Here is a 17,192-nt window from a genome sequence, read left to right as displayed (position 1 = left end):
TTTATAGCTACAACCATTGGTATTTATAGCTACAAACATTGGTATTTATAGCTACAATTGGTATTTATAGCCTCAACCATTGGTATTTATAGCTACAACCATTGGTATTTATAGCTACAACAAACGTAATAACTCAACCATTGGTATTTATAGCTACAACCATTGGTTTTTATAGCTACAACCATTGGTATTTATAGCTACAAACATTGGTATTTATAGCTACAAACTTTGATATTTATAGCTACAACCATTTATATTTACAGATACAAACTTTGATACTTAAAGCTATTAATATTCATATTCACAGCAACAACAAATATTTACATCTACAAATATTGATATTTACTTGTTATATTATATATTAAAAAACAGACAAGACAGCATACCATCGTCATTATGTTTGGCGTTGCCTAAGCAGCCGTCGGCTGATATGTACAACAGCATGGCACCATTGGGAGGGAGCTCCTTAAATCCTGAGGCAAGAAATGTGTTCAGCTGGCTAAAGGTGGGTTTGTACAACAGGTACTTGTGGGGATTGTCTCGTCGATTATTCCTGTCACCGTTATCCTAGTCACAACAGTTAAATCACAGGTCAAACTAAAGGTTTCAAAAATGTTTGTTTGAAGAAAAGCAGTCATCTCGTGCATTCTTTTACTTTATATCTTACACTTGCACATTGTATTAACATTTGTTACATTTCCTCCCTCCTCTATGCATTAAAGATACAGGCGCACAATGAATTCCAGTTCAGGAACTACAATTTTGTAAATCCAGATTAGGAAATGCATAAATACAATTGGTTTCAGTTCAAAATCTTTGATACATATTTGGCTAACATTCTAAACATGATCATGATGTATTCAATATGATGGAGAGATGATGTGATTAAATTTTCATTGAACTGTCAGTGTCATTTTTTACTTAAATCCTTGATAAGGGGTGAAATAACAATACTTAATAATTTTGTATATTTTGTGGATATCGAAATTCTACTTCCTGTACAGAATTTGGATCAACTTGATAAATTACTTAAGGATGTGGATATCAAATGGTTCGATGTTATGGATCCAGGGACTACGACCCTAAGAGCAGAAGCAGAACCCAAGGACGATTTTGGAAGCATGAGTTTGTTCACGCCAAGTAATTGTATATACGGTTATGGAGTAAGGATTTTAACCTTTTCAAAGTTATGACCCAGGGACGAAGCCCCAAGGGGTGGGGCAAAACCCTAGCGCCATCAAGTTAGTATGAGTTGTATCAATTTCTTTACACTGAGCAACTGCATACTTATACAGTTGGGAATCATAGCTATTTCTGAGTTATCAACTCTTCACCCCTCAGCCTTGTGACTCAGCCCCTCCATTTGTACAATTTTGAATCCATACCACCTAAGGATGCTGCCAGTCAACCATGATATCTGTCTCACAGTTTTAGAGAAGTAATCTCAAGCAATTTGGTCAAATAACCCCCTTTTGGTCCTAACCCTCAGTCCCCTGGAGGGGCCGGCCCTACCATTTGTACAATTGTGAATCCCTACCAAGTAGGGGTGCTTCCAGTCAAATTTGGTTAAATTCCAATAAGTGAATCAGAAGAAGTCCTTTAAAGACATTGTTGACGGACAGAGGAAACCAGGGTACAGCATAAGCTCACCTTGATCCTTTGGAGCAGGTAAACTAATAAGTGACTATTCTGTACCATGAATGAGTGACTCCCTGGTATTCGGTACTGTGAATTAGTGACTATTCTTTACAGTGGATGAGTGATTTTTACTATATCATGAGTTAAGTACTATCTAAACTAGGGGTACAATAACAGGAGAAGACAAACTTACATAGGCATGTGGACGAACAAATGGCGGTTTGCCTGGTGCCGGGGAAGCGTCATAGATTTGATTAGACAAATCCTCCTGTGGTTCTCGCTCTAGTGTCTGTAGCATGCGGAACATGTCCAATGTCAACTCACTGAACTTCACCTGTAACAGAAACACAGATATACCGTTACCTGTTTCCTCAGTTATATTTGTTATTGTTTTCGTAACTTAATTAAGGAGTCTTAAATGTTTCCCAATATCAAAATAACTGCAGGTGAAGTTACCTGTGTAATATACCTATTTGATCTAAATATAACAACTTTCATTGTGAATATTCTTTACATGCTCCGATGAGTTACTAGCTATCAATCTACCTGAATCATTAGATATAGTCCTATATTTACCTTTATCTGTTTTCATATTTACAACTATAAATATAATTTCTTGTATCTTGTATCTTGTACCTGCTCTGATGAGGTTCCCACTACCAATCTACCTGAGTGGACAGATACACCCTGTATTTACCTGCTCTGATGAGGTTCTCACTACCAATCTACCTGAGTGGACAGGTATATCCTTGTTTTTATCTACTCTGATGAGGTTCCCACTACCAATCTACCTGAGTGGACAGATACTCCCTGTATTTACCTGCTCTGATGAGGTTCCCACTACCAATCTACCCGAGTGGACAGATACACCCTTTATTTACCTGTTCTGATGAGGTTCCCACTACCAATCTACCTGAGCGGACAGATACACCCTGTATTTACCTGTTCTGATGAGTTTCCCACTACCAATCTACCTGAGCGGACAGATACACCCTGCATTTACCTGTTCTGATGAGATTCCCACTACCAATCTACCTGAGCGTACAGATACACCCTGTATTTACCTGTTCTGATGAGGTTCCCACTACCAATCTACCTGAGTGGACAGGTATATCCTGTATCTACCTGTTCTGATGAGGTTCCCACTACCAATCTACCTGAGTAGACAGATACACCCTGTATCTACCTGTTCTGATGAGGTTCCCACTACCAATCTACCAGAGTGGACAGGTATATCCTGTATTTACCTGTTCTGATGAGGTTCTCACTACCAATCTACCTGAGTGGACAGATACACCCTGTATCTACCTGTTCTGATGAGGTTCCCACTACCAATCTACCAGAGTGGCCAGGTATATCCTGTATTTACCTGTTCTGATGAGGTTCCCACTACCAGTCTACCTGAGTGGACAGATACATCCTGTATCTACCTGCTCTGATGAGGTTCCCACTACCAATCTACCTGAGTGGACAGATACATCCTGTATCTACCTGTTCTGATGAGGTTCCCACTACCAGTCTACCTGAGAGGACAGACACACCCTGTATTTACCTGTTCTGATGAGGTTCTCACTACCAATCTACCTGAATGGACAGACACACCCTGTATCTACCTGTTCTGATGATGTTCCCACTACCAATCTACCTGAGTGGACAGATACACCCTGTATTTACCTGTTCTGATGAGGTTCTCACTACCAATCTACCTGAATGGACAGACACACCCTGTATCTACCGGTTCTGATGATGTTCCCACTACCAATCTACCTGAGTGGACAGATACACCCTGTATTTACCTGTTCTGATGAGGTTCCCACTACCAATCTACCAGAGTGGACAGGTATATCCTGTATTTACCTGTTCTGATGAGGTACCCACTACCAATCTACCTGAGTGGACAGACACACCCTGGATTTACCTGTTCTGATGAGGTTCCCACTACCAATCTACCTGAGTGGACAGATACACCCTGTATTTACCTGTTCTGATGAGTTTCCCACTACAAATCTACCTGAGTGGACAGATACACCCTGTATTTACCTGTTCTGATGATGTTCCCACTACCAATCTACCTGAATGGACAGATACACCCTGTATTTACCTGTTCTGATGAGTTCCCACTACAAATCTACCTGAGTGGACAGATACACCCTGTATTTACCTGTTCTGATGAGGTTCCCACTACCAATCTACCTGAGTAGACAGATACACCCTGTTAAACCTGTTCTGATGAGGTTCTCACTACCAATCTACCTGAGTGGACAGGTATATCCTGTATTTACCTGTTCTGATGAGGTTCCCACTACTAATCTACCTGAGTGGACAGATACATCCTGTATCTACCTGCTCTGATGAGGTTCCCACTACCAATCTACCTGAATGGACAGATACACCCTGTATTTACCTGTTCTGCTGAGGTACCCATTACCAATCTACCTGAGCGTACAGATACACCATGTATTTACCTATTCTGATGAGGTACCCACTACCAATCTACCGGAGTGGACAGATACACCCTGTATTTACCTGTTCTGATGAGGTACCCATTACCAATCTACCTGAGCGTACAGATACACCCTGTATTTACCTATTCTGATGAGGTACCCACTACCAATCTACCAGAGTGGACAGATACACCCTGTATTTACCTGTTCTGATGAGGTTCTCACTACCAATCTACCTGAGTGGACAGATACATCCTGTATCTACCTGTTCTGATGAGTTTCCCACTACAAATCTACCTGAGTGGACAGATACATCCTGTATCTACCAGTTCTGGTGAGTTTCTCACTACCAATCTACCTGAGTGGACAGGTATATCCTGTATTTACCTGTTCTGATGAGGTTCCCACTACCAATCTACCTGAGTGGACAGATACACCCTGTATTTACCTGTTCTGATGAGGTTCCCACTACCAGTCTACCTGAGTGGACAGGTATATCCTGTATTTACCTGTTCTGATGAGGTTCCCACTACCAATCTACCTGAGTGGACAGATACACCCTGTATCTACCTGTTCTGATGAGGTTCCCACTACCAATCTACCTGAGTGGACAGACACACCCTGTATTTACCTGTTCTGATGAGTTTCCCACTATAAGTATCTCCTGAAGTGACAGATATACAGGTGTACCCTTTGGATCCAGGGGTGTGTTGTTCATTGGGGTTAGCCTGTGTGACAGGACGATGGAGGAAGAGTCCATATCTACCACACTGATAATGTTGTCAGCCTGTAAATAAACAACAAGATTCTTAGGGTGATAAGCAGTGTCACATATAAAAATATAATGCACGATTATTAATACAATTACCTTAAGATATGTTTGCTTCCCAAAATTAACAATAATAAAGGAAGGTAAAACTATGTGATGAAAGGAATGAAGAAATATTACTTCAGTATTAAACGGTGCAAAAATAGTTCATGTGCCTCCATGTTGTTTAACATTATAAATAACTTTTTTTACATAGAAAAAGATGTCTTAGGAATTTAACACAGAAGAAATTTCCCTTTCAATACACTAACTGTAATATTAGAAATGCCCTCAGTCTCCACATGTAATATTGTAGCATGTGGCCTTGTCCAACAAAGCTCGACTGAGATAAGTAAATTCATCACATTTATGAAAATTTTACAATAATAAAAAAGCCTTTGATCTTTCAATAAAGACCTATATTTTGTCAACTACTGTTGCCACTCACCCCTATAAAGGCCTTGATCTTGTCAAACACCTGTGTCCACTCACCTCTATAAAGGCCTTGATCTCATCCAACACCTGTCACCGCTCCCCTCTATAAAGGCCTTGATCTAAACAACTGTCTCACTCACCTCTATAAAGGCCTTGATCTCAGCCAACACCTGTCACCGCTCACCTCTATAAAGGCCTTGATCCCATCCAACACCTGTCTCCACTCACCACAATTAAAAGCGTGATTTCATCCAACCCCCGTCCCCACTCACCTCCATAAAGGCCTTGATCTCATCCAACACCTATCTCCACTCACCTATATAAAGGCCTTGATCTCATCCAACACCTGTCTCCACTCACCACAATTAAAAGCGTGATTTCATCCAACACCCGTCTCCACTCACCTCCATAAAGGCCTTGATCTCATCCAACACCTGTCACCGCTCACCTCTATAAAGGCCTTGATCTAAACAACTGTCTCACTCACCTCTATAAAGGCCTTGATCTCATCCAACACCTGTCACCACTCACCTCTATAAAGGCCTTGATCTCATCCAACACCTGTCTCCACTCACCTCTATAAAGGCCTTGATCTCATCCAACACCTGTCTCCACTCACCTCTATAAAGGCCTTGATCTCATCCAACACCTGTCTCCACTCACCTCTATAAAGGCCTTGATCTCATCCAACACCTGTCTCCACTCACCTCTATAAAGGCCTTGATCTCATCCAACACCTGTCTCCACTCACCTCTATAAAGGCCTTGATCTCATCCAACACCTGTCTCCACTCACCTCTATAAAGGCCTTGATCTCATCCAACACCTGTCTCCACTCACCTCTATAAAGGCCTTGATCTCATCCAACACCTGTCTCCACTCACCTCTATAAAGGCCTTGATCTCATCCAACACCTGTCTCCACTCACCTCTATAAAGGCCTTGATCTCATCCAACACCTGTCTCCACTCACCTCTATAAAGGCCTTGATCTCATCCAACACCTGTCTCCACTCACCTCTATAAAGGCCTTGATCTCATCCAACACCTGTCTCCACTCACCTCTATAAAGGCCTTGATCTCATCCAACACCTGTCTCCACTCACCTCTATAAAGGCCTTGATCTCATCCAACACCTGTCTCCACTCACCTCTATAAAGGCCTTGATCTCATCCAACACCTGTCACCACTCACCTCTATAAAGGCCTTGATCTCAACTACTGTCTCCACTCACCTCTATAAAGGCCTTGATCTCATCCAACAACTGTCTCACTCACCTCTATTAAGGCCTTGATCTCATCCAACACCTGTCTCCACTCACCTCTATAAAGGCCTTGATCTCATCCAACAACTGTCTCACTCACCTCTATTAAGGCCTTGATCTAAACAACTGTCTCACTCACCTCTATAAAGACCTTGATCTCAACACCTGTCTCCACTCACCTCTATTAAGGCCTTGATCTCAACAACTGTCTCACTCACCTCTATTAAGGCCTTGATCTCATCCAACACCTATCTACACTCACCTGTATAAAGGCCTTGATCTCGTCCAACACCTGTCCACTCACCTCTATAAAGGCCTTGATCTCATCCAACACCTGTCTCCACTCACTCTTGTCCTCTGGTTCATATGTTGATGTGTAGTCGTCTATCTGTTTGGACAGCTCCTGTTGTGAAATGATATCTTAATTAGACTCCACTAAAACTAGTATGCACAATAGCAAAAGGAGTAGGAATAAAAACAAGAGCCCAGAGGGGCTGTATCGTAAAACCTGGATAATAAAGCAACCATGGATTTATTTTCTTATTACATATAATACTTCAACTAATTCCAAATATTTGCCCATCTCTTAGCAACACCAATCACTCATTAGTTTCCTTCTTTCTTTCCCTATGAATTGGGGTCAATTTTAAACATTAACCTCAATTTCCCCTATTTGGCCCCACACCTCTGCCCCCTATAAGCAACCCTCCATTTATACAAAATTGAGTCCCTTTTGCCCAATGATGCTTGACACAAAATTTGGTTAAAACTCCTCAAATCATACTAAAGGAGTTGGATTTTAATCATGTATTACTACATTTCCCCTACTGGGCCTCGCCCCTCTGCCCAAAGGGAGGGGCTACACTCTTAATTTTTTTTTTTTAAATGCCAAAGGATGCTCTGGACCAAATTTAAATATTTATTCCTCAAATTCCCCTATTGGGCCCTGCCCCTCTACACTCAGAAGGGTCACATCCTCTGTTTATAATTTTTTTTTAGTTCCCTTTGCCCTAGAATGTTCCAGGCCAAATTTGGATGAAATTCCTGTCATGGTACAGAAGAAGAAGGATTTTAAAGATTTAAACCTCAAATTCCCCTATAGGGCCCTGCCCCTCAGCACCCAGTGGGGCCACACCCTCCGTTTATACCAAATTTAGTCCCCTTTGCCATAGGACACTCCAGGCCAAATTTAGGAAAATCTATAAAGCTGTTCAGGACTAGTAGTGTTTTAAAGAAAAAGTTGACAGACGGACGACAGACAGACGAAGGGGTATGGCATAAGCTCAGCATGGTCCTTCGGACCAGGTCAGCTAAAAAGCACTGCTGAGCAATCAGCTTCAGACCTGAAAAGTGATGCCAAGAAAGCGTTTTGTGTATGGAAGCAGTATACGAAGTAATCAGTGTTATCAACTGAAGTAAACATAACATATTGAGTGGAAAATAATTTTCTATGTATAGTAACAGGGAACTTGATCTTTCACCTACAGACCTAAAAATAGTATATCCTTAGGAAGCAGGGAAGGGAGTTCAGTTGATTGACTCAAGTTATTACACACAAACCATTTTTCTATTGATGGTGACATTGGCCTTGACCTTTGAATTTCAGACCTGAAAATCACACCAAACCAAACCTTCCAGTAGGAAAGCCCTGTATGAAGTTTGAGTGTGATGGGCGCATGGAAACTCCAGTTATTGTGCAGAAACAGAAGTGGGATGAATGGACAGATCAATGTGTCATTTACAGTATCCCTTTTGATATCCAACTTTTCGTTTATCAGTATGAATTTTGTAATCTAATTTTGTACATGCTGGTCTTTTATCTAGCCAGGTAAAACAAACCTGTTTAAAATTTACAGGTTAGACAAGCTTGGTTATGATATGCTTCTAGTATGTCTTAATACTGGTCACAATTACCTAGTCATATAGGGAACATGCTTTTTATAAGGGGAGATAATTCTGTTTTGTTGGCAGTTATATAACATTGTGCCTACAAGCTATTCCTTACCCGAACTAGATCTCGTACGAGCTTCATCTTCTTGAGGAGGAGACAGACTACAATGAAGCGTGCGTAGTACCTCAGTTTCTTCACCATCAGGTCAGGCCTGTAAATCAGATACACCTTAAACTGCGGGACCTCCAAAAGGTGTCCGTTCCACACCTTCTAGCCACACCAATCTTTAAACATTATACTCTCTAACCATATATCATCAATGCTTCTCAACCAGGTTATACACAGACACATACCTCTTAATTAGTCAGGTGTCATAGACAATGAGGTGTCACTCACAAAAACACTGCTTAACTAATCAGGTGTCCACAAACACACCTCTTAATTAGTCAGGTATCACACACACACACCTCAATTAGTCAGGTGTCATAGACAATGAGGTGTCACTCACAAACACACCTCTTAATTAGTCAGGTGTCACACACACACACCTCTTAATTAATCAGGTATCACACAAACACAAACACACACCTTAATAAGTCAGGTGTCACACACACACACACACACCTTAATTAGTCAGGTGTCATAGACAATGAGGTGTCACTCACAAAAACACCGCTTAACTAATCAGGTGTCCACAAACACACCTCTTAATTAGTCAGGTATCACACAAACACACACCTTAATAAGTCAGGTGTCACACACACACACCACTTATTCAATCAGGTTTCACACAAACACACACCTCTTAATTAATCAGGTTTCACACAAACACACAGATCTTAATAAATCAGGTTTCACACAAACACATATCTCTTTCTTAATCAGGTTTCACACAGACACACACGTCTTAATTAATCTGGTGTCATACAAACACACACATACGCCTCTTAATTAATTTGGTTTCACACACAAACACACACCTCTTAATTAACCAGGTGTCATACACACACACACATATACCTCTTAATTAACCAGGTGTCTCAAAAACACACACATACACCCTTTTAATTAACCAGGTGTCATACACACACACACCTACACCTCTTAATTAACCAGGTGTTACACACACACACAAACAAACACCTCTTAGTTAACCAGGTGTCTCACACACACACAAACAAACACCTCTTAATTAACCAGGTGTCATACACACACACATACACCTCTTAATTAACCAGGTGTCATACACACACACACACATCTCTTAATTAACCAGGTGTTATACACACACACACACACATAAACCTCTTAATTAACCAGGTGTCTCACATACACACACATACACCTCTTAATTAACCAGGTGTCACACAAACACACAAACACCTCTTAATTAACCAGGTGTCATACACACATACACCTCTTAATCAACCAGGTGTTACACACACACAAACACCTACACCTCTTAATCAACCAGGTGTCATACACACACACACATACACCTCTTAATTAACCAGGTGTATCACACACACACAAACATGCACCTCTTAATCAATCAGGTGTCATACACACACACACACATTATGACATACACCTCTTAATTAACAAGGTGTCATACACAACCAGGTGTCACACACACTCTTCAACCAGGTGTTACACATGCACATATCCAACATGGTGTCAAAAAGTGCACTTCTCAATTAGCCACACACACACACTTTCCACTTCTACATGTTCTTGGTCTCATGTTCAGCCACCTGGGATACAGGTAGACACTTAGTAAGGCTGGGTAAAAAAAAAAGTAACTAGAACTGTAAGCCAAAGGCTAACTAATACCCCCCGGCCCCCGCTGCTATACACTTTGTATAAACCAGAACTGTAAGCTAAAGGCTTACTAAGGCAAAGCATTGCAAATCAATCCATAGTCTGCCACCAGTAATGATTTCTTTATTGACTGAGCTGCACACTTATTTGAGTATACTGGTCACTGACATACTTCCTGTACTCCCTCCCCATGCCAAAACATACTTACATACTAAACTTGTTAGCCCAGATGAACCAGTTTTGCTAAAATTGTCCTAGGCCAAGTAGATTCGGAAAAGTTTTCAGGACAAGAATTTTTCAACAAAGGGCCATAACTCCATAAAAAAGGGTTGGAAAACAAAAACCTGGATGCACAAATACGGGGGTAGTTATCATATCTGGCAACTTTCGTTGAAATTGGCCACATAGTCTTGGAGGAGTTGTCAGGACAAGTATTTTTCAACAAAGGGCCGTTACTTCAAAAATGAACAGATTGAAAAAATAATACCTGGATGCACAACTTCAGGTGGTAGTTATCATATCTGGAAAGTTTCGTTGAAATCGGCCATTACTTTAGAAGGAGTTGTCCAGAAAAAAATATCTACAGACAGACAAGCTGGTTCCAGTATCTCCCCCCCCCCCCCCCCCCCCCCCCCCCNAACAAGGTGAAACACAACATCAACACTTTCAAATTTGTTCAGTCACTTTTGATGCAGATTCTTTGACCTTATATAAAGTAACAAAAGAAAATATCCATAAACTACATATATATATGACTACAACAGTTATAGTACATCACATGCTCTAAGGTCACAGGTGAAACTGCAGCAGTTATCATATTCCCTAACTATTGCCCAACAAATCACTGTGCAAGATCTGTCTTTCATTCAGCAACTGGAGATCAATAAAGTAACAGATATACGTTGTCATTTAACAGCTTCTACATTGTAGCTGTAGATTTATAATGACCCCTGTTAATTAATTCAGAGAAATAGATATATATGTTGTCATTAAAAGATGAAATTTACATTAAAATTGTTGGACATAATATTTAATGCAAAATTCAGTCAAATTTAATTATTATTAAATGCCACCATTAATGGTCATTAAATTAGCATTAATCTTGGAAAATAAAAGTATTTTATGCAGTTGAAAATACTATTAAATTTCAAGGCCATCAATTTAAGGGGAATTTCATGGGCATTAATCATGCCACATTTTAATGCTTAATTTAAAGCATTTTTTATGCAACTTTAATGCAAAATTTATGAAAACTTTTAATGAATTTTTCATCTATTTTTAATGACCATGCATGCAGTAGTGACAGTAGCTATAGATTTGAAATGATCCCTGCTAACGTCAGAGAAACAGATGTACGTTGTCATTTAACAGCTACTACAGTGTAGCTATAGATTTATAATGATCTCTGCTAACGTCAGAGAAACAGATACACTGGATTAACAAATGATGAAAATAAAATCCCCGCCCCCCTTTGCTTAATTATAGTGATCATTGCTTGACCACATATGTCACTATAAGTGAGACAATCTCTCCGTCTACCATATACCAGCTACAGTGATAGTAAGGTCAGCTTCATGCATATCTCATATTTTACAAAAAACACAGGTTAACAAAACACCTGTACCTCATGAAGATTTACCAGATAGGTTTATTAATTCTGACCGTCGGTGTTAAGCTGGTGTTAGGGTAGAGAAGTGGTTGTTTGACTTATAATGACATATAACCTATGGACTACAAACCCACCCGTACCTTTCCTCCTTGTTCGCCTTCGAGTAGTACACGCGCATACGGATGGCGGAGTAAAAACTGAACGACTCATTTAGGTAGTTTGTCTCACTGGTACGCAGACTGAAAAACACAACAGTAAACAGGACATCAGCATTGTGTACACAAGTATTTATAGAAACACAACGGTATACAGGACATCAGCATTGTGTACACATGTATTTATAGAAACACAACGGTATACAGGACATCAGCATTGTGTACACATGTATTTATAGAAACACATGCCCTTTGCATTTATCTATTAAAACTGTATAATATTTATAATAACAAATATATCTTTGTACATTAATAACAACAAAGCACAGGTAAATTTGTTTGTAACAATGTGTGTATTTTTGCATATTTGTAACAACACTGGTATATTGGTTTGTAAATTCGCAGTCACACTGTCATGGTACTGGCCACGGTATGCCACAGTTGTTCCCATTTATATATACTGCCATCTCTCCAATTTTGGTCTGAAAACAGTTATCTACGGCGTTGTTAGGGTATTACTATGGTACATCAATATCAAGGTGTCACTACGAGTATACTACAGTACATGCCGACACTTCTCCGATACCACTAGGGACCACCACGTTAGGGCATGATACATCCAGGTTCCACAACAGTATCATCACGAATTGTCAAGGTATGACTACGGTTTGTCCAGGGTTTCCAGGGTTAAGCTATGGTCCGCCATGGTGGCGCTACGTCATCACTGGTTCCATCACTGTGGTAACGCTACGGTTTGTCACCTGATGCTCCGGCTATATATATTGAGACAGATTTTCTGACACAAAATCTGTTTACTTTAACTGACCAAACAAGAAGAAAGTGTCACTACTTACAGACCCTTATTGTTCTTCGTTGCTTAATAACTTGGCATCACCATGTAGTTTGTTACTTGCTACAAGTTCAATTCTAGAAGCCAGATCATCAGCTGAAGTTTGTTTCTTTGGTTGTTGATCATGAAGACAATGTCTACATATATGTATGATGTGACTGTTTCCAAGACTGAAGTTCCATGCAAGTTGGAGCAGATTTTGGCCCCAATTTAAAGCACCCTGACCCGGAACTGTAACAACCCTTATTCCTGCCGTCGCTGCCGTCGCTGCAATACAGCAAACGTATCACCACCGTAATATAGACGTAATGTAACCATGTCACACCTTGGAAATCCTGGAGCAACCACGAATCATCTTAGAGTCACCATGTGGACTCTTGCAAGGCAATTCTACAGCGGTCATACGGAAAGGCTGGGGGAACTACAGTTTCCAAATAGCGTGTACGTGGCTTGGCTACAAATGACCCCAAAGGTTTTGAACAGTTTAAAACTACGAGCCAGTTTCGGATCAACAGCGATTACTCGACTTCAATACAAATACAGACTCCACCATAGCTCACCGGGGCTATATACAAGCACAGTGTGACTGGGGCTTAATAATTCAGGTATCCTTGGTATACAACTACAACAGGACTGGTATAAATATTTATAACAACACTGATAACATTGTATACAACTACAACAGTACAGGTATAAATATTTATAACAACACTGATAACATTGTATACAACTACAACAGTACAGGTATAAATATTTATAACAACACTGATAACATTGTATACAACTACAACAGTACAGGTATAAAAAGTATAACAACACAGGTAACATTGTATACAACTATAACAATACTGATAACATTGTATACAGCTACAACAGTACAGGTATAAATATTTATAACAACAATGATAACATTGTATACAACTTTAACAGTACAGGTATATATATTTATAACAATACTGATAACATTGTATACAACTATAACAACAGGTATAAATATTTATAACAACACTGATAACAATGTATACAACTACAACAGTACAGGTATAAATAGTTATAACAACGCAGATAACATTGTATACAGCTACAACAGTACAGTTATAAATATTTATAACAACACTGATAACATTGTATACAACTTTAACAATACAGGTATAAATATTTATAACAACACTGATAACATTGTAAGGTAACATTGTATACAACTATAACAATACTGATAACATTGTATACAGCTACAACAGTACAGGTATAAATGTTTATAACAACACAGATAACATTGTATACAGCTACAACAGTACAGGTATAAATATTTATAACAAAACTGATAACATTGTATACAACTACAACAGTACAGGTATAAATAGTTATAACAACACAGATAACATTGTATACAGCTACAACAGTACAGTTATAAATATTTATAACAACACTGATAACATTGTATACAACTACCACAGTACAGGTATAAATATTTATAACAATACTGATAACATTGTATACAACGACAACAGTACAGGTATAAATAGTTATAACAACGCAGATAACATTGTATACAGCTACAACAATACAGGTATAAATATTTATAACAACACAGATATCATTGTATACAGCTACAACAGTACAGGTATAAATAGTTATAACAATACTGATAACATTGTATACACCTACAACAGTACAGGTATAAATATTTATAACAACACAGATAACATTGAATACAGCTACAACAGTACAGGTATAAATAGTTATAACAACGCAGATAACATTGTATACAGCTACAACAGTACAGTTATAAATATTTATAACAATACTGATAACATTGTATACAACTTTAACGGTACAGTTATAAATATTTATAACCATACTGATAACATTGTATACAACTACAACAATACTGGTATAAATATTTATAACAACACGGATAACATTGTATACAACTACAACAGTACTGGTATAAATATTTATAACAACACTGATAACATTGTATCCAACTACAACAGTACAGTTATAAATATTTATAACAATACTGATAACATTGTATACACCTACAACAGTACAGGTATAAATATTTATAACAACTCTGATAACATTGTATACAACTACAACAGTACAGGAATAAATAGTTATAACAACACAGATAACATTGTATTCAGCTACAACAGTACAGTTATAAATATTATAACAACACTGATAACATTGTATACAACTACAATAGTACAGGTATAAATAGTTATAACAACACAGATAACATTGTATTCAGCTACAACAGTACAGTTATAAATATTATAACAACACTGATAACATTGTATACAGCTACAACAGTACAGGTATAAATAGTTATAACAACACAGATAACATTGAATACAACTACAACAATACAGGTATAAATATTTATAACAATACTGATAACATTGTATACAACTACAACAGTACAGGTATAAATATTTATAACAACACTGATAACATTGTATACAACTACAACAGTACAGGTATAAATATTAATAACAACACAGATAACATTGTATACAGCTACAACAGTACAGGCATAAATATTTATAACAACACTGATAACATTGTATAGTATACAATGTTATCTGTGTTGTTATTAATATTTATACCAGTACTGTTGTAGTTGTATACAATGTTATCAGTAATGTTGTAGTTGTATACAATGTTATCAGTAATGTTGTAGTTGTATACAATGTTATCAGTGTTGATATAACTATTTATACCTGTACTGTTGTTGTTGTATACAATGGTATCAGTGTTGTTATAACTATTTATACCAGTATTGTATACAACTACAACAATACTGGTATAAATAGTTATAACAACACTGATAACATTGTATACAACTACAACAATACTGGTATAAATAGTTATAACAACACTGATACCATTGTATACAACTACAACAGTACAGGTATAAATAGTTATAACAACACTGATAACATTGTATACAACTACAACAATACTGATAACATTGTATACAACTACAACAGTCCAGGTATAAATATTTATAACAACACTGATAACATTGTATACAACTTCAACAGTCCAGGTATAAACATTTATAACAACACTGATACCATTGTATACACCTACAACAGTACAGGAATAAATAGTATAACATTACAGAGATAATATTGTATACAACTTCAACAGTCCAGGTATAAACATTTATAACAACACTGATACCATTGTATACACCTACAACAGTACAGGAATAAATAGTATAACATTAACACTGATAACATTGAATACAACTACAACAATAATGATAACATTGTATACAACTACAACAGTACTGGTATAAATAGTTATAACAATACTGATACCATTGTATACAACTACAACAGTACAGGTATAAATAGTATAACATTACACAGATAATATTGTATACAACTACAACAGTACAGGTATAAATAGTTATAACAACACTGATAACATTGTATACAACTACAACAGTACTGGTATAAATAGTTATAACAACATAGGTATCATTATATACTCAAACAAAATAGGTTGATTATTTATTACAACAATGATATCTTTGTATGTTACATTTTATTTATAGTACCAATGATAATAATCGTTGCATACTTAGTATAAATACAGGTATCATTCATAGCAACAATTAGTGGACGAGAAGTCTGTCACATTGATCATGCCTAAAGTCAATCAACATGTATATTGTCTGTTTACTCAAGGCCAGTCTATAGCTATAATTGATGACCAAAAGTCTGTATATATACTCGTCCGTCAGTCATATCAGTCCACAGTAGATAGTAATTACCCTACCATTCCAACACAATACCCTCAATAGTATATACCACTTTAATGAAGTCGCCAGTACACACCACCGTTAAACCCCTAGCTCCTTGTATATGGTAAATAGATCTACGGCCAGAGCCACAGTGGACGCTATTGTGTTACACAGAGTAATGTAGCACTCTGCAATGACAGTGACGAAACAATTATTCACAGTGCGTGATTCAGACAAAGCCCTGCCAGTGGTCCCCGGAGTGTATTGGACAGTCCCACAGTGACAACAATTGGCCCACAATGCCGATGGGTATCTATACATGTGACCAGGTGTAAACAACTGCTGGCCTGGGCATGGCTTGTGTTGTAGGTATGCTGGAGGACACCAATCGTAAACGTTATCTCATTACTTCGTTGCTTGTTAAATATTTCATCTCCTATATATCCTAGCCCCCTTGTTAGTATAGCTACGCATCCATCGCAAAATAAGACATTGGTAGCCGTTCCCAGTTCCTTCA

General features: G+C 38.1%; 1 protein-coding gene across 2 annotated transcripts in view; it reads right to left on the bottom strand.

The window, feature by feature from the left end:
* LOC110451337 (protein SCAI-like) overlaps window positions 1–17,192 on the bottom strand; it is a 41,852-nt gene that overhangs the window by 9,297 nt on the left and 15,363 nt on the right. The window contains exons 4-9 of one of the 2 annotated variants that reach the window (XM_021499283.1): window positions 12,042–12,146; window positions 8,592–8,688; window positions 6,891–6,989; window positions 4,714–4,869; window positions 1,832–1,972; window positions 387–567 (exon numbers count right to left, since the gene is read on the bottom strand). In XM_021499283.1, the coding sequence (XP_021354958.1) occupies window positions 387–567; window positions 1,832–1,972; window positions 4,714–4,869; window positions 6,891–6,989; window positions 8,592–8,688; window positions 12,042–12,146 (779 nt within the window). The remainder of the gene's footprint in view (window positions 1–386; window positions 568–1,831; window positions 1,973–4,713; window positions 4,870–6,890; window positions 6,990–8,591; window positions 8,689–12,041; window positions 12,147–17,192) is intronic. The other variant, XM_021499284.1, reaches the window with a different exon arrangement.

This window comes from Mizuhopecten yessoensis, unplaced genomic scaffold, assembly GCF_002113885.1.
Source record: "Mizuhopecten yessoensis strain PY_sf001 unplaced genomic scaffold, ASM211388v2 scaffold5965, whole genome shotgun sequence".
Lineage (NCBI taxonomy): Eukaryota > Metazoa > Mollusca > Bivalvia > Pectinida > Pectinidae > Mizuhopecten > Mizuhopecten yessoensis.
The sequence above is the reverse complement of the archived record's forward strand: the minus strand, read 5'-3'. Positions and strand labels throughout refer to the sequence as shown.